The sequence below is a fragment of the Phocoena sinus genome, chromosome 3 (genome assembly GCF_008692025.1).
Source record: "Phocoena sinus isolate mPhoSin1 chromosome 3, mPhoSin1.pri, whole genome shotgun sequence".
Lineage (NCBI taxonomy): Eukaryota > Metazoa > Chordata > Mammalia > Artiodactyla > Phocoenidae > Phocoena > Phocoena sinus.
In genome coordinates, this window is record NC_045765.1 from 109,620,542 (window position 1) to 109,647,375 (window position 26,834).

At 43.4% G+C, this 26,834-nt stretch overlaps 1 protein-coding gene across 3 annotated transcripts in view; it reads left to right on the forward strand.

Moving 5' to 3' along the window:
* Positions 1–23,201, forward strand: part of SERINC5 (serine incorporator 5) — an 87,139-nt gene extending 63,938 nt beyond the window's left edge. For all 3 annotated transcript variants that reach the window (XM_032625857.1, XM_032625856.1, XM_032625858.1), the window contains 7 exons: positions 1,104–1,315; positions 2,841–2,936; positions 5,456–5,582; positions 12,071–12,137; positions 15,029–15,068; positions 15,735–15,879; positions 18,672–23,201. In XM_032625857.1, coding sequence (XP_032481748.1) covers positions 1,104–1,315; positions 2,841–2,936; positions 5,456–5,582; positions 12,071–12,137; positions 15,029–15,068; positions 15,735–15,879; positions 18,672–18,819 — 835 coding nt within the window. In that variant the 3' untranslated portion in view covers positions 18,820–23,201. The remainder of the gene's footprint in view (positions 1–1,103; positions 1,316–2,840; positions 2,937–5,455; positions 5,583–12,070; positions 12,138–15,028; positions 15,069–15,734; positions 15,880–18,671) is intronic.
* Positions 23,202–26,834: the final 3,633 nt, after the last annotated feature.

Genomic DNA, 26,834 nt, shown 5'->3' on the forward strand with positions numbered 1-26,834 from the left:
TAATTGAAACATTTTAGCTGGGTTGCTTGAACACTCTCCAGCTTTGTGAAGACAGTAAGTATGTTGCTTTCTCTGTGAAGGCTTGTGAGAGTGTGGTTACAAAGGGCAATTGAATCGTAAGGCAGATGACAGTGATTCAGTCCATCCCCCTGTTGTTCTGTCCTCTTCATCTAGCATCAATAAGCCCTCTTTTCTTTGTTCTGAACGGTTTCTGTAGATTGTTAAATCACTACTTATTTCTCCCATCCCTTTATTAATGTTTACATAAACCAGAGGGCACATTAACCTCCTCTTTTAGATTCTTTATTGTAAATCCCATTAAAATTTCTACTCTTTTCCCGGCTGATTTTATTCTCCACCCCACCCCACCCCCCCTTTTTTTTTTTGGCCGTGCTGCGAGGCTTGCGGGATCTTAGTTCCCCAACCAGGAATTGAACCTGGGCCCCTGGCAGTGAGAGCACTGAGTCCTAACCACTGGACCACCAGGGAATTCCTGTCTTCACTTTTTCTAATGTCAAACTTCTCCTTAATCATACCTGGCATTGTTTGGGAGAAGCAGTACTGGTACAGATTCTCCTTTTCAGTGCAGAGACGGAAGAGCTGAGGTCAGCCAGTCTTTCTCCGGGTGAAGTTCATTTGCTTCTCTCTCCCTAAAGGGAAGATGAGTGTCAGCAGGAGCTGCAGCACTTGGCTAAGAGACTGGCACCTCCAGGCTCTGTGTTTATGGGGAAAACTCCAACTCCAGCAAAGAGCCACTTTTTAATACTGCCAAAACCTGTCCCGGGGTAATTGACATCCAGAACGGGGAAGCTAGAATAAAGTCTGTGGTGTATTCATTTTAGCTGATGAATACACTTGAGTCAAAGATGGAATTTTATCAGTGTTTAGAAAAAATTCTATCCTTGAGCCAAGAAGTTTTTGCATATTTACCTGTACCTTCTAGCTTCTAGTGGGTAAAATGATAGGCCTTCTGGATAACTCATTACTATGGGCTGGGGCCTGATAGCATTAGTGAATAATGCCTGAGGGATGATAGATGCTGTCGGAGAATCAACTGACCTGTCTTCTCTCCCCTTGCTCTTCTCCACTTCCTGGAGAAACAGGACCGCAGGCACAGCTAGCAACAAGCTGTGGTACGCCTCTCTGTCCCTGGTGACTCTCATCATGTACTCCATCGCCACGGGAGGCTTGATTTTGATGGCAGTGTTTTATACACAGAAAGATGGTTGCCTGGAAAATAAAATTCTTCTGGGGGTAAACGGAGGCCTGTGTCTGCTTATTTCAGTGGTAGCCATCTCACCCTGTGTCCAAAATCGTAAGCAGAGTTTTTTTTCCATTCTTCCTTATTCATATTATAAATGTCTTTGAGCAACACCCCTCCCTTTTTGGAAATTATGGTCATTCCTTAATTTACCATGGGTGGGTCAGCAATAGGAAAGGTGGGACCCCAGTGTCCCCTTCATGCCCCACACTGGGGCAAATGTGATAGTCACGCATGCCTTGTGTCCAAGATTTGAGTGTAATGAAGCCAATAAATAAGGAGATAGATGTTGCCATTACATAATGTACTACAAGGAGCCTTTCAATGGAAAACACCTTTAGTGGATACTCAGCTCTTCCCTGTGATCTCTGTGTAAAACTTGAATGAGTGAGAGGGCTACGGAAGGAGCTGGTCTGGGGCTCATCTTTCACTTAAGACCACTGTGGACCACAAATTGAGGACAGCGTGGTCCCAGAGTCAGGAAGCAGGAAATCTGATCCTGGCTCTGCCAGCAGCTAGCTCCGGGAGCTAACCGTTCTCATACCCCAATCCTTCCTCTGCGAAGCCAACAGAAACCTGTGAGCCTGATCTTGCTCATGGTTGTTCCAAAGCTAAAAGGAAGAGATGATGGAAGTTCATTATTGAAATTGAGATGGTTATTACTCCTCCAGTTCCTTTAATTGATCAATTAAGAATTTCCTAAAGCATTAGTATTCAGATTAAAATGTTCTTTGGGTTAAATCCTACTTTTTGAAATAGTTATAATATTTTGAAATATTTGGTTTAATGCCATTAATTGTTAAGGTGAATCTTATTCCCATGCCAAAGAGCAACATTATAAAAGGGCCTATTTTTTACCTTTATTGGTCATTATAATTTAATAATTATAACTCTGGGAATAAATTTAATCAAATGGAAGACTGGGCGAAACTAAATCCTTTTATGTCTGCAGGTGGTTGAAAATTTCACCAAAAAAAGGATAAATCCCTTTTATCACATCTTGGTTACTCTCAACCATCCAAACAGTTTAAGTATTGTAACATTGAAGCCCTTTTCCTAGTGAATGCTCAGTCCCATAGCCTTCTTCTTTGGTTTGGACCAGCTCTGGTATTCCCAAAGGATTTTTTGTCCATTGACAGATACGAGCTTTCTCCCCATCTGGAATCCAGGCCCTCCCTATAAAATCCATCATTTACCCCACTAAACTATGTGATCTCACAAATAACGATGGTAAATTTTCTTTGGAGGTTTTGTGATTTAAGAACTAATGTTATGAACCTCACGGAGACCAGGCAATATGTTTCAGTACAGCTGTAGTTATTATCAAAATAGGGTGTTGGGAGAGAACTCGGTAGAACTTGTCATCTCTAAAACAGCAGTTAGGTTCAGTGTATCACTCCCCGCCCCGCCCCCTCCCCAAATGTTTTGGTGTCATCTGAGAAACACATTACGTACCTCTTCTTACGTTGAAGGGTGGGGCTCCAAGTTGGAGGGATATCATTTGGGGGAGACCTGTTTTTTTAAGGCACATATGCTTTCTTATCATTGATTTAAAACACTGTTTCTTCTCATTCTCCAGGACAGCCGCACTCTGGGTTACTGCAGTCGGGTCTCATCAGCTGCTACGTCACGTATCTCACGTTCTCAGCTCTGTCCAGCAAACCTGTAGAAGTAGGTAAGCCAGCTTGTTAGGGAGCCTGTGCTTGCAGGATGAATGTTGTCATTTTTGGAGTGAGCACTATGTCTCTGTGAGCTATCGTTTAAGTATCAGGGATACAACACATCAAAATAGAGAGATGATCTAGACTTCTTCATTAAATGAGGTCCTCAACATGGGATATGAACATGAAACTTCCTTCTCCTGAGTCTTCCTGCTGTTCAGGAAAGACGTGAACTAAGGAGGGCTGTTGAGTTTGCTTTGAGGCCTAATCTGCATTTTCCTGCTCAGAAATACTCAAATGTTCAAGAAATAATCAAAAATATTCAAGAAAAAAATTTTTGCTCTATTTTTTTAATTATTATTTTTAGATGGTTATTAATTTTCTTAGGTGATCATTTCTCTGACTGTAACAGAGAGTAGAAAGAGCATGGGAGTGGTTCTGCTACTTAAGTAACTTGTATGAAGTCACTTTTGTCTCCCTAGATATCTCGCCTTTAAAATAAGATTTTTTTTTTTGGTTGCATCTGGTCTTTGTTGCTGCATGCGGGGCTTTCTCTAGTTGCAGGAGCGGGGGCTGCTTTTTCTTGTGGTGCGTGGGCTTCTCACTGTGGTGGCTTCTCTTGTTGCGGAGCACGGGCTCTAGGCGCGCGGGCTTCAGTAGTTGTGGTGTTCAGGCTCAGTAGTTGTGGCTCACGGGCTCTAGAGCACAGGCTCAGTAGTTGTGGCGCACGGACTTAGTTGCTCCGTGGCATGTGGGATCCTCCCGGCCCGGGGCTCGATCCTGTGTCCCCTGCATTAGCAGGTGGATTCTTAACCATTGCGCCACCAGGGAATCCCCTAAAATAAGAATTTTAATTATTATTTTAAGAAGATAATTAAATAAAATTCTTCTTTTATAGGGTGGTTTTTAAGATTTCAATGAGTATGTGTGTGTATGTAAGTATAAGTACAGTTCCTGGCATGTAGTAGGTGCTATATAAAGGGTGCCTATTATTCTTGTAGAGTGGTTGCAATGAATATTTGAGAACTATAAAAGCACTATTATATTATAAGCTTTCCCAGTAAAGGACCAAATTTTCTTGTGTTGATTTCCAAACTCATTATATTTCATCATCTTTATCACTTTTGTGATATATAAATGTGTATATAAATGTATACTCATATACATGTGAGTATGTTTGGGTACATTTTATCTTATATACATCAGGTGAAATACATGTACTCTCTTTTCTCTAGAATAGAAAATTGAAGTTGTTTTCCTTTTTTAAATTTAGAAAGCAAATGCAAAGATAATTTGAAACTTTTAACATATACATGTACTACATATGGGTCTTGCCTTTATAGCTATTTATAGTACAATGCAAATATAATTGTACATCTTATATTAAGTATAGTCTATCCTGGATATTTTTTTTTTAAATCTCTCTTGACTCTAAGTTTATTTAAGTCTACTCTATTTAAGACTTTTATGAGTGTTTTGACTGTTTATGTATTAATCTCTGTTTTTAACTTAACGGGGTTTTTGGTTACAACATTTTTCTTTTTAATGGCAGGTATCACTTAAATACAGAAAAAAACTTTTATTTTTAATTTTGGGTGGTACTACTTAAATAGCAAAGTTCATATTTTGGTCAGTTTTGTAAAGAAAATTTTCATTGGCCTAAGAATAAAGATTCCTTAAACCACAGCACACACAGTTTACAGTTTCAAGTGGGAGCACCAGTAATAATTTTAGTCCAACTTTAAACTCTTAGAATGTGCATGTTTGTAAAATGGTTTCTAGCCTGTTATTTTATGTTTATGTTCCTTATTTTGGGGCAGAGTTGGCAAACAGACCCAGCTTGGGTGTTCAAAATTGAAGACTCTGTGATAGATAAAAAGTAAACGACTAGTGATGGTAATATGATCCAAATCTTTGTTATGTAGCCTCTCACAATTTTTTTTTTTTTTTTTTTTTTTTTTTTGCCTCTCACAATTTTTTAAAGCTCTAGACCACTTGAGGAGGTTCCCAGGTTACAGCCGTAAGATGTCATGACTGTCCTATTACCAACAGTAAAATGACTTCTCATCTGGGTGGAGGCTGTCGGCCAGATAGCAGTTCCTGCAGGTTCCTGTTTGATGTAATAGTCTTGACACTCCTCCAGGGAGGATAGACATGGAGGATGCTCTCAGTTAGCTGCACTCTACCTGCCAATCAACTGCCCAATCAACTGAAAAATGACCTAAGTTTACTCTTTACTATCGTTTCAATGGTACTGAAAAATAGCACGACTCTTAGAAAGTCCTGGGACTGAAGATCCCTTTAGCACTAAGCTGGAACCCGAGGGTCTTGCTCCGAGAGGCTTCCTAGGTGGCAGAGGGTGCTTCACAGTAGTAACAATCTAGTCTGAGCCGAGTGGGACAGTAGAGGAGAAGCTTCCAGTGCTGAGTCTTCAGTGTTCTGCACTGCATGAATTTTCCCAAAGTGAATGCATCCCTGAGTTACAGCGGGCTTTTCTAATGTGGCTCTGATTCCTTTCCCTTTTCTTCACAAGTTCTAGATCAACATGGGAAGAATGTCACCATCTGCGTGCCTGACTTTGGTCAGGACCTGTACAGAGACAAAAACTTGGTTGCTGGACTGGGTACCACTCTGTTGTGTGCGTGCATCTTGTATTCCTGGTAAGTTTCAGGAGTTACCTAAGGCCATCTTTGCAGACTTTAAAAGTATAAGAGGAGAATTTAAATACGTTTTGGCGGTATGAGGCAGCCAAACAAATACCATCTGAGGAAGAGGGAAAATGTAGCCTGAAGTAAAAAGGTGGTATTACAGCATGCAATCTAGGTGTTCGGACTTCATTTGCCTAACTTGTATTTCTATGTGGTAAATAAAATAAATATATATGGTACGTTGCAATGCTTTAACAGACAGTTGAGTACTACTTGCTAAAGCATTTTTGGAGGGTAAGGGAGCACAAAGTGAGGAAGAAGTGGAATGTGCCAGAATGTTTTGGCAACTTTCTACTCCAGCGGAAATATCGTTTGTTCTCTTGTTGATGGAAAGAGTACAAAGTACTCCATGCACAGTCGTTTTGTGCTTGGTCCAGGAAAGACAGGAAACATCCCTTTTCTTTTATGCTAAAACCCACATTGCTATTAAGGAGGCGAAGTCATTCCTCCAAAAGTAAGTGTGATACATAAACAGGCTGTGTTGCAGATGCTTGGGGTGAGGTTTATTCCACCTTCAAAATCTGTAGAAGATACGAGAAGGAGAAAAGTAAAGGGTAGGAATGATAAGTTTCTTACTTCAGGTACATATTTCACTGATGATCAAGCTTCCCTTTGACAGTAACCCTTTCATGTTTAGGTTTTACTTCTGTGTTTTACATTTCGTTTGTTATATTTCTTCTTTATTTTTATTTAAAAAAAATATATATATATATGTGTATTTATTTATTTATTTATTTTGGTTATGCCGGGTCTTAGTTGCGGCATACGGGATCTTCGTTGCGGCATGTGGGCTCTTAGTTGTGGCATGCATGCGGGATCTAGTTCCCCAACCAGGGATCGAACCTGGGCCCCCTGCATTGAGAGCATGGAGTCTTACTCACCGGACCACCAGGGAAGTCCCTCGTTTGTTATATTTCAGTGTCTAAAAATTTCAGCTAGTCACAGGCACGTGGTAATCTTCCTCTGGCCAAAACTGTACTATCCTGGTGGTGATAGCTTGTATAAATAGAATGTCTCTCAGAGCATGTTGGCTTTTTCTCTTAGAGCTTCTAACACCCCCTAATGCCACAGAGAGGGACCAACAGACATAGACGACAGACGTAGACAAGAGAACTGAGTTTTATAAAGCACGTGTTCACAGTCATGCATCAAGCTTTCAAACGCGTGCAAGCTCTCAGCCTGTCTGTGATGTGGTGACAGCCTTTCCATGATGCAGCAGAAGGGACTGTGGTGACCGGTTTCTGGCCTTGCACCGTTATTAATTCCATACTTGTTCACTGATTCGGGCCCTCATCAATGAATGTTTTCAGGAAAGCCATAAAGGCCACCCACATTTTAATGCTGATTCTCAGCCCTTCCTTTCTTAAGTTTTTCCTTCCTGAGTCTGTTATTGTTGGGCTTTGGGGAGAAGTGTCAGCAACATGGCTAATTTTGCAATTTGTCACTCACATTTTTTTCTGTATTGGTAAATCCAGTGAGGAGAAAGTAGGTTACTAAACTATAAGTGTAGAATATTCCATTTTTAAAATAAAATATAGTTGTATTTACACATGTAGAAAAACTCCTGGAAGGAGATAAACCAAGCTTGTAAGAGTGGTGGTATTAGGGATAATGTTTTTTTCTAAAAAAAAAATTTTTTTTTTTTTTTTTTACAATGAGCTAGTGTTTCTTTTGTTTGTGCTATCAGAAAAGAAAAGGCTGTAAAGATATTGGATACAATAAAATCATGTGTTTTTTGAGTTGCTGAATGCCTAATCCTGCATGATAAAAAATGTTTGTGCCCTTAGATAAAAATAGGGCATAGATTTGCTATAAGCCCATCAATGGAAAAGATGGCAAAAATGCTATTTAATGTGCTGATGGAACTGCCACCAGTGGTGTTGGTTTGTGGTGTGGAATTTCCACCCTGTTAGATTTTCACTGCCACCCTTGAGTGAGAAATGATGAATAAAACATTGCTCCTTTTGGAATTTAGAGGCACTTTAGTGGAGGTTGGTATGGTCTAATCTGATATTCCCAAAAGATAACAAATTTCAAAGCTGACAGCTGCTACTTAACATCTGTCTAAATGCCAGTAACAAAGTGTCCTCCCCTCGCCTCCTGGTACACGGGCCTCTCACTGGTGTGACCTCTCCCGTTGCGGAGCACAGGCTCTGGACGCGCAGGCTCAGCGACCATGGCTTACGAGCCCAGCCGCTCTGCGGCATGTGGGATCTTCCTGGACCGGGGCGCGAACCCGTGTCCCCTGCATCGGCAGGCGGACTCCCAACCACTGCGCCACCAGGGAAGCCCAACAAACATTTTTGAATGCTGGTAATCAAACTGCAAAACCATAGTGTGCAAAGGAACGAGGAGACAGAAAACAGCAGCCACACCGAGTGGAGATGAGGAGTAGCCAGGCAGCTCCAGGGTATTGGTGTAACACATGGCGTGGACACACTGCCTGGTGATGACAGGTGATTCCTCAGGGGTCAGTGAAGTGCTGCACAGGGTGGGGTGAGGGTGTCTGAGTGACTGATGTTTGCTCTGATTACCCACCACAGCTCCAGGAGGAATGGGCTTTGAGAACTTTATACCAAGCATCTTGGAGCTCAAGGGGTACTGAGTTCAGCCTAGGAGGGCCTTGAACAGGGAGGTGTGAGAGGCAACCCAATTAGGAGTGTTTCAAATCTTGACTTTCCTAGACTCAGAGGATTGAGAGATTGGAAGATACTACAGAAGGAGGCTGCACTGCCTGGGCGAAAACTGTCATTTGAAGATGATTGCAGGAATATCTAGAATTCTCCATAGACTCTGTAGGAAGCCAGAAGATTGGGTGGTGTGTGCGTTGAAGGGAGAAGAAATCACCTGTTTTCAATGGAAGTCCAGGATTGCTTGGGATTGGGGTTAACTTTTTTTGGTAAGATCTTAGAGGCTCACTGTGCTATGTTCTCACCCAACTGGAGTCTCCTCACCCCCGACACACTCTCTCTCTCTCTCTCTCTCTCTCTCTCTCTCTCAAACACTTCTTTAGGAGACTCTCATGATGACCTCCAGTCTCAGTTTCTGGCTCTCTGTCCCAAGTCCTGCTTCTGGGCACTCACTATGAGGATGTTTTTTTACTCTTGGCTGTCTTAGCTTGGAAGAAGGGCTCAGCCAAAACTCACTCGCCAGCTTTCCAACTGAGGCTGCCCTTTCTCCCAAAGCCTCTTCTACTGTACCCAGGCATTATGCTGTAAAGCAATGTCACAGCCCGGACCCCGTCAGGAGTCCCCCGATGGCTCTTCTATAAGCGGGTGCCCCTGTACCCGCTTAGGCTGGATCCTTGCTGTCATAGGCCCTGGCCTCCTCCAGCTATTCCTTAAGTCCCTCCTTGGTCTCTAGATTTTGACTGAAATTGTTATTCTGTTGGATTCAAGTTCACAAACTGTCAGATGAGACAGGATCATGGAGTCGATCAAGTTCAGTTCCCTCTTGGGAATTCTCTGACGGTCCAGTGGTTAGGACTCTGTCCTTTCATTGCCGACAGCCCAGGTTTCATCCCTGGTTGGGAAGCTAAGATCCCACAAGCTGTGCACCCCACGCCCACCCCCCAAAAAAAAGAAAAGTTCAATTCCCTCATTGTACACATAAGGAAAATTGACATGTGGAGACTGCTCCTATATTTCTCCCCCAGTTCAGGAAACCTTTCCTTACATCTCCTTTGCTGGCATATTGGGAGAGACAGCTTCATAGTCATTCCCCACCCCCCCACCCCCCCACCCCCCCCCCCACCCCCCCGGAAGACTTGGAGTAAGGTCCTTCACTTAGGTGGAACAATCAGCTGGATGACTTGCATAATTGCATCATTAGGAGGCATTTGTGCTGTAAAATGTTTCCCGGCTATTTCAGTTTTGGCTATGCTTAAGAGAAAAAAAATAACTCTTTTTTCAGCTGTCTTAGGAATTTGAGAACAAAATTGGAAAAACTAAGAATCTTTAATAAAGGTCAAACAACTTGCTAGTTCCAAATGGGACATTTCACAACACTATAGCAGACCATATGGAAATAGGTGCAAGATTGGTAAGATGGCACTGGAGAGATTGGTTTAAATGGAGAAAAGTTGGCAAATCAAGGAGGGTTATCTATTCTTTTGGTGTGTTCTGGACCTACTGCTTTTATTTAAGAAGGGGGTGGGGGGAGTACCTTTTGGGAATCCTGTTACTGCCTAACCTGCCAGCTAGAAGTTTTCATGTCTCTGCATCAGGAACATGTTGAGGACCCCTTTCCACCAACTCTGGTTTCCACTGGGAACATAACTGAACTTGATTATACCAAGTCTGAGAACAGTCACGGGATCTCTCAAGGGCCCTGTAAGTTTGTCGGGGGCAGAATCTGTGGTCTCCGATAGGAAAGTCTGGACGTGTTGTCTAGAGATTTTCTGTGACCAAGTGGAGTTTGGCCAGTTCCCGAACCGCTGAAGCAGATGTGGAGGGGCACCTGCATTGCAAATCATTCTTCCAATATGGAAGAGATTCTGGGCATGACAGAGGTTGGGAGGGGTTGGGGGTAGCAGGGAGGCGTTTTTTTTTTTGGTTGTCACAACAACTGCAAGATGCCCCTGGCTTTTGGTGAGAGAGGGCTCAAGATAGTAAACAAATAAGGTGATTAGACCTTCTCTGTCCACTGAAGCATTGTCCCAACCAAATGCTGTCAGGCTCCTCCCACCCCCACAGGAAGTACTGGGTTAAAGTCACTCAGGCCTTAGCCCTGGAAGGGAAGAGGTTATGGATAATCCGGGAATTGTTGTCTTGTGCTGACCAGATGGGTCTTAGTAATAGCCAGAGTGCAGACAATAAGAATTTCCTAGGCTTTTAAAGAGTTTGTAAAAACAATATTTTCTCAGTAATTTTAAGAAGAGTGTTTTGTGGGTAAAGGCCATGATTGAATAAAGACCTTATTTTATGGTAACATCTACTTATAGAAGTCACATGTCACTAATGATGAACTGATTATAGGTATTTTTAGAAGAACAAAAGCTTCCCCTTTTAAAGTGCTCTCTGATGATGGAAGCAAAGTGGCAGAGGTGCCAGGATCAAAAGCTTTGCTTTTCTGAAACCATTTTATTCCCAAGAATTTATGAAATGGAATATTTATTTGAACTTTTTTAAAGAATAAATATCATCTTTCAGATGAAAATTCCAGATATTGATCTCTTCCTAAAGTTAAGTTACATTTTCCTCCATGGAAACAATATACTGTGTTAAATCATAATTCATATGCACAAAATGTAGCATGCCTTGAGTGCAGGAGCAAGATGTATGTGTTTCTTGGGCGCACAGCCATTGGGAATTGTTCCTGTCATTCCTCAGACCAGGTTCAAAGTCAGGAAGTGGGAGTGGAGTGGGCCTCCATTAACATCCATCTGTTCAAAGCAGAAGTGAAAGTGATGGCATCGGACTTGAGTGGACCACAAAAGAAGCAATGCTCTTGGATCCCAGAGGACCTTTTTATGAGGAAAACTTTTTATTGTTTATTTGCATCTCATTGATCTCTTCTCTCCTTGGGAGAGAGGATGAGAATGAGCAGAGAAGGTAGTGCTGTGTCTTGCAGTTTATTTGGTTGAAATGAGTCTGCTAATTCCTGCCTCTCCACTAGCCCCTCCGCCCCCAGGCTAGCGCATTTGCTGCAGGAGGGCAGGGATTGTTGTGTGTTTCCTCGAGTCCCCAGTGCTTAGAACAGGGCCTGGCGCATGGCACACCTTCGGTAAATATTTGCTAAATCAATCTGTAAAGATTATTCATATATATTGAATATTTTTCTATTTGCTTAAAATGGTCCTTTTTTCCCCCAGGAAAAATAAATACTGTTTTTGTTTTTTTTTTTACCACCCCTGTAAGCCAGATTTTATAACATTTTACCTCTCTAGGCATGGGGAGAGTGGCAGGAAGAATTTTTTTTAATCACACTGATAACTACTCTGTGCTGAATTTCCAAACAGAAAACCTTGCTCTGCCAAAGGCTGATTATCACAGAAAATAGTGATGACCTTTGCTTTTCATGCCTTTGCGTTTTGTTGCCATTTCTGGCTTCTTTCATTGCTTTTGATCCCTTCTAAGTGAGACTAGTCAAAGGGAGGGGAAAGATAAAAATGAAATCTGAAAATTATTGGCATTTGAGGGAGGAGAAGCGGAAACCAATAGTGAAAAACAAGATAATAGGATCAAAAAAATGACTTTTATCTTTTTTAACCTATAAACTTCTCTTTGCATAAAATGATCTCATGCAACATGGGAAAAAAACATCAGCCATCAAACAGGTTTTGGAATAAAGTGGGTTGTTAGAATAGACAACTTTTATTTAAGCAGGACTGTAGGTTAGAGTGAGCCTTTCACTGGAGCCTCCGCCAGGAGACTCTGCCCTCCTTCTATGCGATATAACACGTTAATAGGCCTTGCTGACCTTTTTTGTTTATCTCTTAGCTTGACATCGACGACCAGATCAAGTTCGGATGCTCTGCAGGGGCGGTACGCAGCTCCTGACCTGGAAGTAAGCTCATTTCCTTTTCTGGCCCTGCTTCATCTCGGAAGACCCATTTTTCAGAAGGCTTTTTATGTGTTTATTTGCATCCTTAGTGGTCTGTATTCCACGATCCCATTTTTCTCCTCAGGAAGGAATACAGTTTTCGTCCAGGAAAAGAAATGTCCTGAATATACTACAGGATTAAAATAAATCCTTGATCTTCCTCCAACAAATTTGGCCTCTGGTGTGGCATTCGGCCGCCCCACTCCCACCAGAGGCCTGGGTAGCTCGTTGGGCTGCCCTTTGCTCGTTTCCTCTGTTGTAACAGAATGTGTGCGGGTTGTCTTAACTTCTAGCCAATCCCCCTCGTCTTTACCTGTCTGCGCTCTCCGTACACGGCACGGCCATGATGTCATAGGGTAGCTGTGGGAAGGAGAGGGGAGGAACGCGCCTGCGCTCTATACCGCCCTGCTGGGCACTGTCTGTACGTGAGTTTGTTAACTGCAGCAGCGCCAGCAGGCGGGCCATCCCATGGGGCGAAGAATGGTGAACAGTCGGCGTCCGAAGAACCAGGCTGGTCAGCATTTGCCTGTCAGTCAGCAGAATGTCATTTTCTTTCTTGTGCAAACGTCTTTTTTCTGGGGCCCTCAGTGGAACATCCACCAAGGTCACAAAAGGTCTGATCAGATGGAGGCAGCCAGGAAGAGACTCAGCCCTGACCCCAAGAATGGAACGAACAGGAGGTTCCGATGATGGCTAAGACTAGCTGTGTTCTAAGTGCTACATCTGTGACTTCATTTAATCTCCAAAGAAACCCAAGGAGGGTTTTATCTCCATTTCACAGAAGGGGGAAAAGTTAAGTCCTTGAAACTTTTGATTTGCCAGCGTGTAAACCGTGCCCTCCGGTTCCAGAGTCTGTGCTGTGTTCCTAACCACCACTGCCCGAGATTCAGCTGCTCTCTTCTGATTCTGCCTGGCGTCCAGCCCCAGCTGCATGGAGGAAGAGCCCTGGCGTCTGTCCAGATATGCGCACTTTGTTCTGCAGTGGGTCTCTGGGGATGGTCCTCCCTGCACCTGACCTGGAGATAGTGGACCATTATGAGGGGTTGTCAGTCTGCCAGTATCATTCACCAGCTCTTTCTGTCTCTTGAAGAAGGAGAAAACTGTGCTGAGTTTGAATGGGTTACTGCCTATTCTCCAGAAGAGAATGGCCTCTAGAAGGCAAGTGGTCGTTCACACCGCTGACTGGGTCACCCCCCTGCTGAGGTTGGACCGCTCTGGCTTCAATATCCCCATTGTGTACACAGTTAAAGTGCAAAGAACAGCAAGTCTCCGAGTTAGATTTAAGGGAGGATGTTTTTCTTCGCATTCCAAGGAAAGAGCCCCAGCGTTTCCCTCTGAACTGGAGAGCACACAGGATGGAAGTTGGTTTGCTAACTCCTTGCCTCACATTTCACAAGATATGCCTTTGAAAGAGAGAGTTAGTCATTTCTTGTAACTTAAGCTTCAAAAGAACTGGGACCCCAGCATACCATGTCTTAGCCCCATTGAATGAATTAGTGAATCTTAGACTGTATCACTTGATCCAAGATTCTGTCAGAGCCAATCCCTCTATGACAAGTTTCCTTGATGCACGAAGGAAAAAGGGCTTGGCTTTGAGATGTAGAAATGGGACGAAGGCTCAAGCTCCTACGTCCTTGCCCCTGGCTCTCTGTTCTTTGTCGTGAAACTGTTGTTAGCCGGAAGGTGCTGAGGACCCAGAACTTCGCAGACTGTCTTGGCGTGTGTAGCATTTCTTATTCTGTTTACCAGAGTACTTCTGGAATCATGGAGTAATTTTTCGTAACCTGATTTTTTTTTTTAAATCGTTTATTGTTTTGAGTAGGTCAGAAACATGGCATGACATTTGGAAGGAACCAAGGACTGTTAAAGGAAAGCATCCCATCCATCGCTGTCTCCAGCACCCCTGCCCCCATGAGGCAGCCAGCTCAGAGCCCGATTTTAATAGGAAATGTGGGCAGGCCTCCTGGCCCCAGATCCCTTAGTTGTTTTACCCTTTCTGAGTCTGTCAGCCCCACCATCTCCTACATACCACGTGCTGCCTATTGGGGTTCACTGTGTTCCTCTCCCAGGTCTGTCACCTAATTTTGTGACTTCAGGCCAGTTATTCAGCCCACAGGACCCCAGTTTCCTCACGTGTAAACAGGATAATGATCCCAGCCCCAGGCGCTGAAGAGGATTTCATCAAGTAGCAAGTAGAGCAAAGCACCAGGAGTGAGCTCCATGAGTGTGGCGACCTTGTCTCATTCACTTTGTGTTCCAGGTTGAGTTTTCCAGAAGCAGCCACCGAGGCAGAGCCTGATATGCAGATGTTTATTAGGGATCAACACATGTGGAAGGAGGGAAGGGGGCAGCATGGGGCAGAGGGTGAGGTCGAAGGGCACTGCAGGCTGGACAGAGCCACTGTTCACCCCCCGGGCACTCGGAGCAGATACACGACCCATCAGAGCTGTCCCCCAGGGGTCAGTGGCTGCGCCTTTACAGCCCTGCTGTGAGCGGTCATTCTGTGTGGGTTGCCCAGGATAGGCTCCCTTGAGGGTGGGGCAACCCACAGCTGGGGCAAGGCCTGGAGCTGCCTTCTAGAGCCTCGCAGTAGCTGAGCAAGCACTAAGGGAGCACCTTGGAACGGGATCTGGGTGGCTCACCTCCATGTCCTTATTTCCTGTCACTAGCGCCCAGAGCGTCTTGGAAGAACACACGTAATCAGAACCTTTCGAAGGAGTGAAGCGTGCAGTTCGGGGCTTGGGATATAGTTCAGGTGGAGAAGGTTTGGCACATAGGTGGCCTTTAGTTCTTAACCAATGTGGAGACAGAAAAGCAGAAAGCAAGCCACCTGACTGTTGGTTTTGCCCTCGCAGGTAGCCCGGTGTTGTTTTTGCTTCGGCTCTGGTGGAGAGGGTAAGTAGACAGCTTTCCTTCTGTGCTCCGTGTGGCCCTGCAGACCTGTAGCTCTAGTCTGTAGGCATTTGGGATTCAGGCACAAATAACTTGAGTGGTAAGAGGAAATTCTTATTCCAGAGCTGGTTTATTGTTATGTGTTATACTTTACACATTCTTCCCAAAGGGTTGCCGGGATTCGTTTGTGTTGATATTCTGGCAAGCGAAGAACAGTCTATATTTTGGGTCATGTTTATATAAGTTACATTACCCAGTGAGATTTCAAGGAGCAGGAGGTGCATTTTTTAAAGGAATGATAATTTGGAAATTTTATTTCGTTCAGCTTACTTTTCTTCTTGAATTAGAGCATCCCAGGGGCTTGAGAGCTCTTGCTCTGCCCTCTCATTTTCTTCTGAGCTTATAATACGTTTTGTGTGTTTAAGGGCTCTCGTCTGTTAAAGTAAACGTGACCGACATTAGGTAACTCATCCTGTTATAGAAGGTTTTGGGGTGAGGTGGGCGTTTGGGGCTTATGGCATAGATGAAATTGCCTGAGGGTACAAATGATTTTTGACAGCTTTTCTACTCAACAGCCCCTGGGATGGAAACTAGCGAGTGTGGCTTTGCGAAAATGGTAAACATGCGTGTGTTCACTCACTGGGCTTGTGCTCGCTTTGTGGTTCACAGACACAGAAGAGCAGCAGAATGTGAAAGAGGGCCCGAGGGTCATTTATGATGAGAAGAGAAGCACTGTCTACAGCTATGCCTATTTCCACTTCGTATTCTTCTTGGCTTCCCTCTATGTGATGATGACCGTCACCAACTGGTTCAAGTGAGTGCCCCCGTTGTCTTAGATGTTTTAGAAGTTGTTAAAAAAAAGTCTTTTAAAAACATCCTGTTCTTTTTTTTTTTTTTACATCTTTATTGGAGTATAATTGCTTTACAATGGTGTGTTAGTTTCTGCTTTATAACAAAGTGAATCAGTTATACATATACATATGTTCCCATATCTCTTCCCTCTTGCTTCTCCCTCCCTCCCACCCTCCCTACCACCCCTCTAGGTGGTCACAAAGCACCGAGCTGATCTCCCTGTGCTATGCGGCTGCTTCCCACTAGCTATCTATTTTACGTTTGGTAGTGTATATATGTCCATGCCACTCTCTCACTTCGTCCCAGCTTACCCTTCCCCCTCCCCGTATCCTCAAGTCCATTCTCTAGTAGGTTTGTGTCTTTATTCCTGTCTTACCCCTAGGTTCTTCTTGACATTTTTTTTTTCTTAAATTCCATATATATGTGTTAGCACATGGTATTTGTCTCTCTCTTTCTGACTTACTTCACTCTGTATGACAGACTCTGGGTCCATCCACCTCATTACAAATAGCTCAATTTCGTTTCTTTTTATGGCTGAGTAATATTCCATTGTATATATGTGCCACATCTTCTTTATGCATTCATCCGATGATGGACACTTAGGTTGTTTCCATCTCCTGGCTATTGTAAATAGAGCTGAAATGAACATTTTGGTACATGACTCTTTTTGAATTATGGTTTTTTCAGGGTATATGCCCAGTAGTGGGATTGCTGGGTCATATGGTAGTTCTATTTGTAGTTTTTTAAGGAACCTCCATCCTGTTCTCCATAGTGGCTGTACCAATTCACATTCCCACCAGCAGTGCAAGAGTGTTCCCTTTTCTCCACACCCTCTCCAGCATTTATTGTTTGTAGATTTTTTGATGATGGCCATTCTGACTGGTGTGAGATGATATCTCATTGTAGTTTTGATTTGCATTTCCCTAATGATTAATGATGTTGAGCATTCTTTCATGTGTTTGTTGTCAGTCTGTGTATCTTCTTTGGAGAAATGTCTCTTTAGGTCTTCTTCCCATTTTTGGATTGGGTTGTTTGTTAAAAACATCCTATTCTTTACGGCCCAAAGATCAGATCTCTTGGAGTCAACTAACTTCTTCTCCAAGTGCTGCTGTACTCATCTTCACAGAAACAATCCACGTTCCTGACAGTCTGTCAGCATGCTTTTCTTTTTGTTTTTTTGGTTTTTTTGGTTTTTTGGTTTTTTGCGGTACACGGGCCTCTCACAGTTGTGGCCTCTCCCATTGCGGAGCACAGGCTCCGGACGCGCAGGCTCAGCGGCCATGGCTCACGGGCCCAGCCGCTCTGCGGCATGTGGGATCTTTCCAGACCGGGGCACAAACCCGTGTCCCCCACATCGGCAGGCGGACTCTCAACTACTGCGCCACCAGGGAAGCCCTAGCCTATATAATTTTTAAAACATAAATGTGATTACACATATTCTCCCCTTGCGGGTTGTTTTTTAACTTACGTGATGGACAATACATGATGGGCCTGACTTTCCCTGTCACTACATGGAGGTTCTTTTTGATTCCTTTTGGAGATTTCTTTGACCAATCCAAAGTTTCTGTTGCATCGTAATTTGTTGTGCCTGAGGATATACCTAAGATAGACATTAGAATAACTTAGGATAGACATTAAGACTCATTGTACAACAAACATGTGAGTGGCTCCTTCACGCCACACTGCTGTGGGTGGTAGGGACTATATTCTAATAGGGGAGATGGACGGTGATCCACATCAAATACAGCGTGTCAAACAGTGATGACTACTGGGGAGAAAAATGAAGAAGAGGAATGGGGAGTACCCAGTGGGGTCAGGGATGCTGGGGGCAGCGGTTTCAAATAGAGTGATGGGGATGGCTTCCCTGAGGACATTCTTCCCCAACATCCTGAGGGAGAAGAGGGTGTTAGAGCCTCTAATGCTTCCCAGTGATACCTGGAGAATTCCTAGAAAATTTTGGCTTCGGAAGTTTAAGAAAGGATGGAGGGAGAAAGTAACATGTCAAGGATGTGGAGAAACTGGAACCCCCTCTCACTCCTGGTAGGTAAAATGGTGCAGCCACTTTGGAAAATAGTTCCTCAAAAATGTTGAACACAGAGTTATTATATGATGCAGCAATTCCACTCCTAATTATATAACCAAGAGAAAAAAAACCACATATGTCCACGTAAAAACTTGTACACAAATGTTCATAATAGCATCATTCATAATAGCCGAAAAGTGGAAACAACCAAATGTCCATCAGCTGACACATGGGTAAACAAAAGGTGCTATATCCACGCAATGGAATATTCCTCAGCAACAGAAAGGAATAAAGTACAGTTACATACTACAACATGGATACACCCTGAAAACAGTATGCTGAGTGAAAAAGCCAGTCCCAAGAGGCCACGTGATTCCATGTATGGTGACATGTCCAGAATAGGCAAAGCCATATGGACAGAAAGTGGATAAATGCATGGCAGGGGCTGGCAGGAGGAGGGAAATGAGAGGGCAGCTGAAGGGTGCAGGGTTTCTTTCTGGGGGGATGAGAATGTTCTAAAATTGATTGTGGTGATGGTTACACAAGTCTATGAATATAATAAAAATCGTGTACTTTAAGTGGGTGTGAATTACACCTGAATTGAGTTGCCAGGGAAAAAAGAAAGGCTGGAGGTGGTGGAAGCAGGGAGAGACAAGACTTGGTGGAAGAGACCTTCTCAACCACCTGTTCTCTCCCTGCACTGATCACAACTGGGTCTCTTGTTTCCGCAGCTATGAAAGTGCCAACATTGAAACCTTCTTCAGCGGGAGCTGGTCCATCTTCTGGGTCAAGATGGCTTCCTGCTGGATATGTGTGCTGTTATACCTGGGAACGCTGGTCGCTCCCCTCTGTCGACCCTCTCCGCACTTCTCCGTGTGAGGATCTGAGCAATCTTCTAGGTTCTGCAGGCTGGAAGTGACGTCCTTTGAACAAACGTACCAGGAGTCTGAGCAGTGACTGGTACTTTGTGACAAGCTGGCATTCCCCCTGGCTGGCTTGAGTGGGTCTAAAAAAACTTACAGGGGGAAAAAAAAATCACCTGCTTATCTCTTTTAATTCTGAAATTTGAAAAGAAGCTACCAGTTTGTCCCCCGAAAATTGAAATTTTCACCCGAGTGGATCCTGAGTGATATATTTTGTATGTGTCTTACCCCTAAAAACTGGGATAGTAGTTAGGCAAGTATTTTCCTTCTGCATGTTTTTACCAAAACAGAGTTTGGGACATGACATTTTATCACAGGGAGAAAAGCTTACCTTGTGTGGCCTATTATTCCTATCCTTGAAATAGAAAGACGTGACAGAATCTGGGGCCCTAAGCTCCTGACAGAACGTAGACCCCTCTCCCACACCTCGGCCTGCGGGACCCCTCCTCCTGGTTCCCTGCTATTTATTGGCTACAAGAGGAAGCATCTCCTTTTAACTCCACCCTTGTGCTGTTTCCTCCCAGCCCCCAAACGTTTCCCTTTGAAGTTGTGATGCTGGGAATCACAAACTTCACTCTGTCCTTGCCCTTCCCAGAGCTCCCCTCACCCTTTCTGGGTTCAACATCTTTGTTATAAGGTGAAAAAGCACAATTTGCCATCACCACCCATGGGATCCCCCACCAGATTATCACTACCTGATCTGAGTTACTGCAATACTATGACTCTTACACGTGGTGTTACTCACATGATTAGAGAACAATATTCGTGTTGTTTTCTTTGCTATAGTTCTTTCTTGTTTGTGGATTGATATTCATGATACTTTAGGACCTAACCTGGGAAGTTGCTTCTTGACTGAAGCCTGCTGCGCCCCTCTTTCCATTACTAAAGTCAGCCAGTTTTCTCTTCCACTTGAGGCCTTCGAAATTGTAAAAGCAAAAGGACTTTTGTTTTCCAGACCTGTAATGTGACCACACCATTAATGTCCATTATGATTTTGGGGGTGGATTTGCTGAGGTGAGGACCACAGGCAACACCTCAAACAGGGCTGACCAGGTAAGGCCTCCAGTTATACAAGTTGTACAAGTGACCAAATATACTTAGAAGAAAGGGTGGGTGCGGGAGAGGTATTTAACTAAGCCATAAGCAAAAGCCGCAGAAATTTCCAAAATACATACTTTTAAGGTGATACTGAAGAAAGATTTGACTCTAGGCAGCTGCCCAAGAAGACGTCTATTTTCAGTGCTGATACTCTGAGCCAGGGAAGAGTTTACGCAGTGGAGAGTCCATCAGAGACCCTGATGGAGGACGGTGGGCACCCTCCTCTTAGTATTTCATGCAGGATGGAAAGAATCCTCTCCGCACGCGGGCAGAGAGGGTCTGAGGATGAAAAGATTTGGCCTGTACTTTTTGTGCCCTGCTGTATGCATTGGGTCCCACCTAAGCTGGCCTCCAATGTGCCAAATGCCGGCCTGGGAAATTAGTCCAGTTCTTCATTTCCACTCACTGCTTTGCCCTCCTTTCAAGAAAACTGGGGGGCGGGGCCCAAACAATGGATGAATTCCTCCAGGAACTTATTTACAGTGTTGGAGGTTCGCTCATTGTGTGTGTGTGTGTGTGTGAGAGCCTTGTTTTGTAAACTTTATCAAGTTGTTTTCAGACCAGGAGCTCTTCCAGCTCGGTGGTCCAGAGATCTTCTGTAGGCACAAAATGAATGGCCGCTATGCGTGGGAGTGTGAGCTCTGTGGGTCGGACAGGTTGTGTGTGTCGCAGCATCCTGGCAGAGGCCACCGCAGCGGCCGGTGCAGTGACACGGGCTCTGGGTAAGCCGAAAGGAGAGGCAGCTCAGGAGTCGGGGTGCCGTCAGTGACTGGTTTCGTTGTGTCTTCTCCCTGCTGGGGTCTAGTGGGGTCTGGCATCCTGCCGTGTGACTTTAGAACTGGCCCTTCTGGCAGGTCAAGGTCAAGCCGACTGGGCCCTGTGTTCCTTAGCGGGCCTTCGTTGGGCCCTTCCTGTGCCGATGGAAGCTCAGGGAGACACAGGGGAAAGGACATTGCCAGTGGCCAGGCCCTCGGAGTTTCCTTCCTTAGCCGCCCAAATTCTCCTACAGCCAACCCCCATTTTCCAGCTGCCTGAGACTAATAATGTTCCCTTCTGAAGGTTGGTCTGACACAAGAAGGAGAGTTACAGTCACTCTGATTTTTATTCTCAACTGAAAATTTAAGCAAGCTTATCTGAATGATCAAGGGATGTAGGTGTTCTCTGAGGACAGAGGGCATATAAATAAGTTGACTTTAATTATTAATTGTAATAAACAATACTCAGGTGATAAGTCAACATTCATGGGTTTAGAAAAACCTACATTTTTGTGCTATTGTGTTTTAAGAAACTGGAAACATTGTGCCAATTGCTCTGAGTTGCTCTTAAGGATGATGTTCATTTGATAAATTCACTGATAATCTTTTTAAAATAATAGACTTCTGCTTCCTACAACTTTTTATACATGATTTAAAAAGTGCATTCCCAGAAGCTGCTGGTCAGACTCCTTTAGTGATGAAAGCCGAAGATACTTTAAAACTGTGTATGCTTTCTCTGTGCCGTTCATCCGATGAGGAAATTTTTTCCCCTCTCATTTTCACGAGTACAGACACTTAAGTAGGGGAAGGGATTCTTCTGGGAGTGTTGCAGTGTATGTCTACATGTGTCACCTGACTGAAGACCAGAGACGTTTTTATCAAAGGCTTTTGGAAACCCTACTTTGTCCTCACTGGGTTGAATTTTTTAATACTGGTTAGTTGGTTTTGTCTTTGTTCTCACAGTTTCTTGGGAAATGGCTTGAAAGAATTGTTCCAGAGGTCTTTGGAGCTCCTTTGTAGAGTAGATGGGCCATGTGCGTCTGGACTGATGGAGGGTGGGGTTATTGGGGATTTGGGGTTCTGGTGCCCATCAGAATGGCTAACAGAGGGGCTCCCACACCCCATTGTTTATTTCCAGTTGCTCAGCGGTGCCTTCATTATGGGTGACCTCTGTGCAGTGCTAATTCCCCCCAAATTGTCACCTTCTGCCTTTTTAAGATTATGTGCTTAATTTTGGCCAGAAATTTACTACCATTGGTGCTTCCTGTTACCCTGCAAAGGGAATTCCAGAGCCTGTGTGCATTTAAGCTGCCTAGGCCTTTTTTCTCCTTTGACTGCCTTTCTAATGAGCATCTCATCGTGGTATGTATTCGTGTCCTACACTTCTTGGAAGTGAAAGGCGGTTTTAGTTATAACTAAGAAGGTTGTGACCTTGGGCCAAGACCCCATGTGTCCAGAGAGCACGCTGGGCCCTCCTTACAGGTGCAGTGCCAATGCCCCTGGATTCATGGCATTCTCTATAGGGTATTCTCCTTAATTTACTAAATCCCTTTGGCCTTGTTCTTAACTGTGTTTCCTGCCATCTTTAATATATTTGTAAAGCCTCAGACATTTTAATCCAGTTTTGCATTTTAGGCAGAAATGCATTCTGTAATGTTAGACCTGCTTCACAGGACACAGATCTTTTGAATTGATGCTAGCCATTCTAAAGACCTCTCGCTCTTTTTTCTTTTTTTCACCCTTCCTCAGTAAATCATTTGCAGAGGTGTTCATTTTGAAAGGAGGAAATATTTGGCTTTTTACCAAAGAGGTGTTCTTTTTTTAAAAGCAAAATCCTTTCAGCAAAAACTTACTTGGGGAAGGGTGGATTAAGAATGCATTTGTCCACATCCACTTCTATAGATGTTTAATCATATTTATGTGAGTAAAATGTTGGAAGAATTCTTTTTTTTTTTTTTAGAATTCTTTAAGGTAATCCTTTGTGGTGAAGGATCCTGGGAAATTCTCTCAGGTAAAGAAAGCTTGTAGCAGATGGGTAATATATGTCTTGAGAGCTATTTATAAGAAATTTAAGGATTGTTTTGTTTTCCTTTATTAAAGATTTAAGGTTTTTTTACTTTGCAAAAAAAAACTACAAAAGTTTTATAGTCGTAACTTTGTTACTTTTTTTTTTTAACTTTTCTGAAATAATTAGATGTAGCCAAATTATGTGGTTATGTTTTGCTATGTTAGAATTTGAAAATGTAATATGTGTGGTAAATCTACTGTTTGAAATTTATAATGCTCTCAGATATGGTTGGAGTTTTGGTAACTTTTAAAATAGTTATTGTTTTTCCTTTAAGTCACAAAGGCAACTATGGATTTATGTTTGTTATCTTGGATACTAATTTTTCTATGAAGCAGCTGAAGTTGACCAGTCTTTTCCTAGGTAGAAAACTCAAAACTTGTTAACTTTAATAAAATTGAAAACTGTTGGTTTTTTCTCCCTTCTGTTGAATGCATTTGTAATTAAAGTCTTCCAGGTACTGTTTTCCAAAGATGTCTTCAGGTGTTAATTTGCTCTCTCTTAAGCTTCATAGAGTCTGTTCTGGTTCTAGAGAATGAAAATTCAAACAGGAAAACCCAAGCTTTTTGCCTTCTTTCTCTCTGAAAGCCCCTGCAACCTGCTTCCTTTTTCTTATTTTTACGATAACGACACTGTCTTAAATATGAGAATTAGAGTAAGTCTTTAAACAAGGTAGTGTGAGTTCTCCAACATGGTTCTTCTTTTTCAAGATCTGCCTATTCTAGGTCTTTTGCGTTTCCCTCTGAAGTTTGGAATTAACTTGCCAGTTCCCTTGATTGGGATGGCATTGAGTCATTAGATCAATTCAGGAAGAACTGACATGATAACAGCATTAAGTCTTCTGATGTATGATTGTATCTTTCATTTACATAGGCCTTTTAAAATTTCTTTAGCCGTATTGAATGATACTTTTGTTTTTATTAAAATATCTTTGTATGGGATTTAATCTTGATACTTCCAATCCTCATTTGTATGTGAGGTTAGTATCCTGATTTTTTTAATAGTATGTGTCGCATAATATAAAACTTACTATCTTAACTGTTTTTTAGTGTGCAGTCAGCAGTGTTAAATACATGTCGACTGGAAAAAAAAAAAAAGCACAACGTGAGAGTTGTGAGTTATGTTTTATTTGGAGCAAAATGGGGACTATAGCCCAAGAGACAGCATTTCAGATAGCTCCGAGGAACCGTTCCGAAGAGGTGGGGGCGGGGGGAGATCAGTATATTAGGAGCAGACGTCACCATGAAAGATTTTAGTGCTTTTCTAGATATGAGGAGGTGCAAGAATTGGGCTCATAATCTTCTCCTGCAAACATCTAACTATCTGAAGGCCTGTTCTGCCAGTTTTTCCCGGAGCACAGAGTGCCTCATTCCTGATCTCCACCCTGAACTCCTTTCAGGGGGTGTCGAAGGTCAGCGGTCCCAGCAGCTTGTGATTTAATCCTTGTAGAGGCATGTGGCAGGTGCCAACCTTGAGTTGGCATACATCTACATTGTTGTGCGGCCAATCTCCAGGATTCTTTTCCTCTGGCAAAGGTCTAACTCTCTACCCATTGAACAGCAAATCTCCGTTCCCCTCTCGCCAGCCCCTGGCAGCCACCACCCACCATCCTACTTTCTACCTCTATGAATTTGCCAATCCCCACCCTCTACCTCTACCACTTCTTCCCACATAAATGCTGACATTGCTCAGGTCTTCTGGCGTTTGTGTTTTGAGGTTCACCACTTTCTGTTTTAAGTGTTTTCTATGGGGTTTTTGGTTGTGTTACCCTCTCGCACTGTTTTTGTGTCGGAACTCAGGAAGATCCAAAAACTATGCTTCTGTCATTTCTTTTATTCACTCTTGAATTGAACCGGCTGCAGTAAAGCTTTCACACATACCTTTTTCAGAAAGTGCTTTTCAAAGTCATTGGTAACCTTCATGTTGCTGAATCCATTGTCCTCATCTTACTTGACCTACCAACACTTGGCAGTATTAACTGTCAACTAAATTACAAACCTTGTTCAGATTTTACTGGTTTTTACATACACTCATCCCCACCTTTTGAAAGGGATTGTCTATTGTATTTATCCTGTCCCTGTTCACATTGCCCTTAAGATCATGGGAGGCAAATAACTTGTCTTTTGGGACTTCCCTGGTGGCGCAGTGGTTAAGAATCTGCCTGCCAATGAAGGGCACACGGGTTTGATCCCTGGCCCGGGAAGATCCCACATGCTGTGGAGCAGCTAAGCCCGTGCGCCACAACTACTGAGCCTGCGCTCTAGAGCCCGTGAGCCACAACTACTGAGCCCGTGTGCCACAACTACTGAAGCCTGAGCACCTAGAGCCCGTGCTCCGTAACAAGAGAAGCCACTGCAATGAGAAGCCCACGCACCGCAACAAAGAGCAGCCCCCGCTCGCCTCAACTAGAGAAAGCCCGCGCGCAGCAACGGAGACCCAATGTGGCCAATCAATAAATAAATAAACAAAAAAACTTGTCTTTTTAGTTTTCCAGTCTCTGCACCCACAGAACGACATCCAAGGAACCACCCCTGGAAGCATCATCCACAGCAGGACCTGACTTAGTTCTAAGCCCCACCTTCTGGGTCATCCTTCTTTTTCCTTAAAAAAAGGCCTGATTTGTAGCTGAATAGTTTGCTCAGCCTGCTTCCTGCCCGTAAGTGGTTGGGAGCCCAGTGGCTTCAATTTGAACCGTCTCTGTCCCTGTCCCTATTGGTACAAGCTGGTGGTGCTTTTGTTAGTTCAATTCTCTTAAAAACATTGTGTGACTCTTACTGGGATTCACTATGTTAGGTAAAACCATCCCCGCCAATCTTTTCCAGATACACTCCCCTCTACTTTGGGCTACAGGTCAGAGTGCTGTGTGACAATACCCTTATTCTTACAGAAGCCCTTTTATCTAGCTGAGATTAGGAGACACACTAGCCAGGAGGACTTGAGACGCACTTCCTTAAATCTTTGAGGTCATAATAAGAGGCTTTATCTTGACCTTGAGGCCACACTTTATTTGTGGCATCTTAGAAATGATGAGTAGTTAAAAAAAGTGTTGTTGAAAAAATATTTCATCGAATGTGTTTCAATGTGTTGTTAAATGAAAAGTAATTTAGAAAACCATATATACAGTGTGATCCAAATCCTGCCTGTGTGAACTCTTAAAGAGAAAATTATTCTCATACTTGTTAAAACAGTAATACTTGGGAATTCCTTGGCAGTCCAGTTGTTAGGACTCGGTGCTTTCACTGCGGGAGCCTGGGTTCAATTCCTGGTCGGGGAACTAAGATCCTGCATGCCCCATGGTGTGGCCAAAAAAAAACACAAAAAACAATGACAACAACAACACAGTAAGACTTTTTATTCAAGTCCATTCAATAGGAGTTTTGCAATAGGGCAGAGAGATCAGGCTCAACTCAATACAAGGACAGTGGGGATTGATAACCAACAAGCAGAGGGAGGGGGTCCAGTAGATGGAAAATTATAAGAGGAGACCTCAGGGGGTGGAGAGATTCTTGTTAAAGGTAGGCCAAGTGTAAGCAGATAGGGTAGGGGGCCCCCAGAGAAAGAACCAGACTTAACTTTATTAACAACATAAGAAGCCATTTTAGGCCTCAGCCATTTTGTGATCTAAGCCTGGCCACAGTGCTTGCCTTTGCAGAGGGATAGGTCTCAGTAGTCAGTGATATTAAGGGAAAAAAAGAAGGTAAAAACAGTTCTACCAGGACAAGGAGATAACCTAACTATCAGAGACAATATATCAGTTGTAAAGACTACCAGTTCTGTTTGAAAGGTAAAGATTACCCTGAAGCACGTTCTTGAGTTGTTTTGCAGAATTCAAACCCCCCTGGAGTCCTCAACCATCAGATTAACTGGAACCTAAGGGATGATGTTGACATTTTCTGACCCTCATGACTTCTATCAACTAGGGCCTGGACTCTGTCAACCTTTGTCCCAAGTCTATGCTGAATTCTCTGCTCACACCCCTTAATGAATATGCATATACCACACAAGCCCTTCCATGAACATGCATGGACCCTTAGCTTAAAGCTTCCCCAAGTT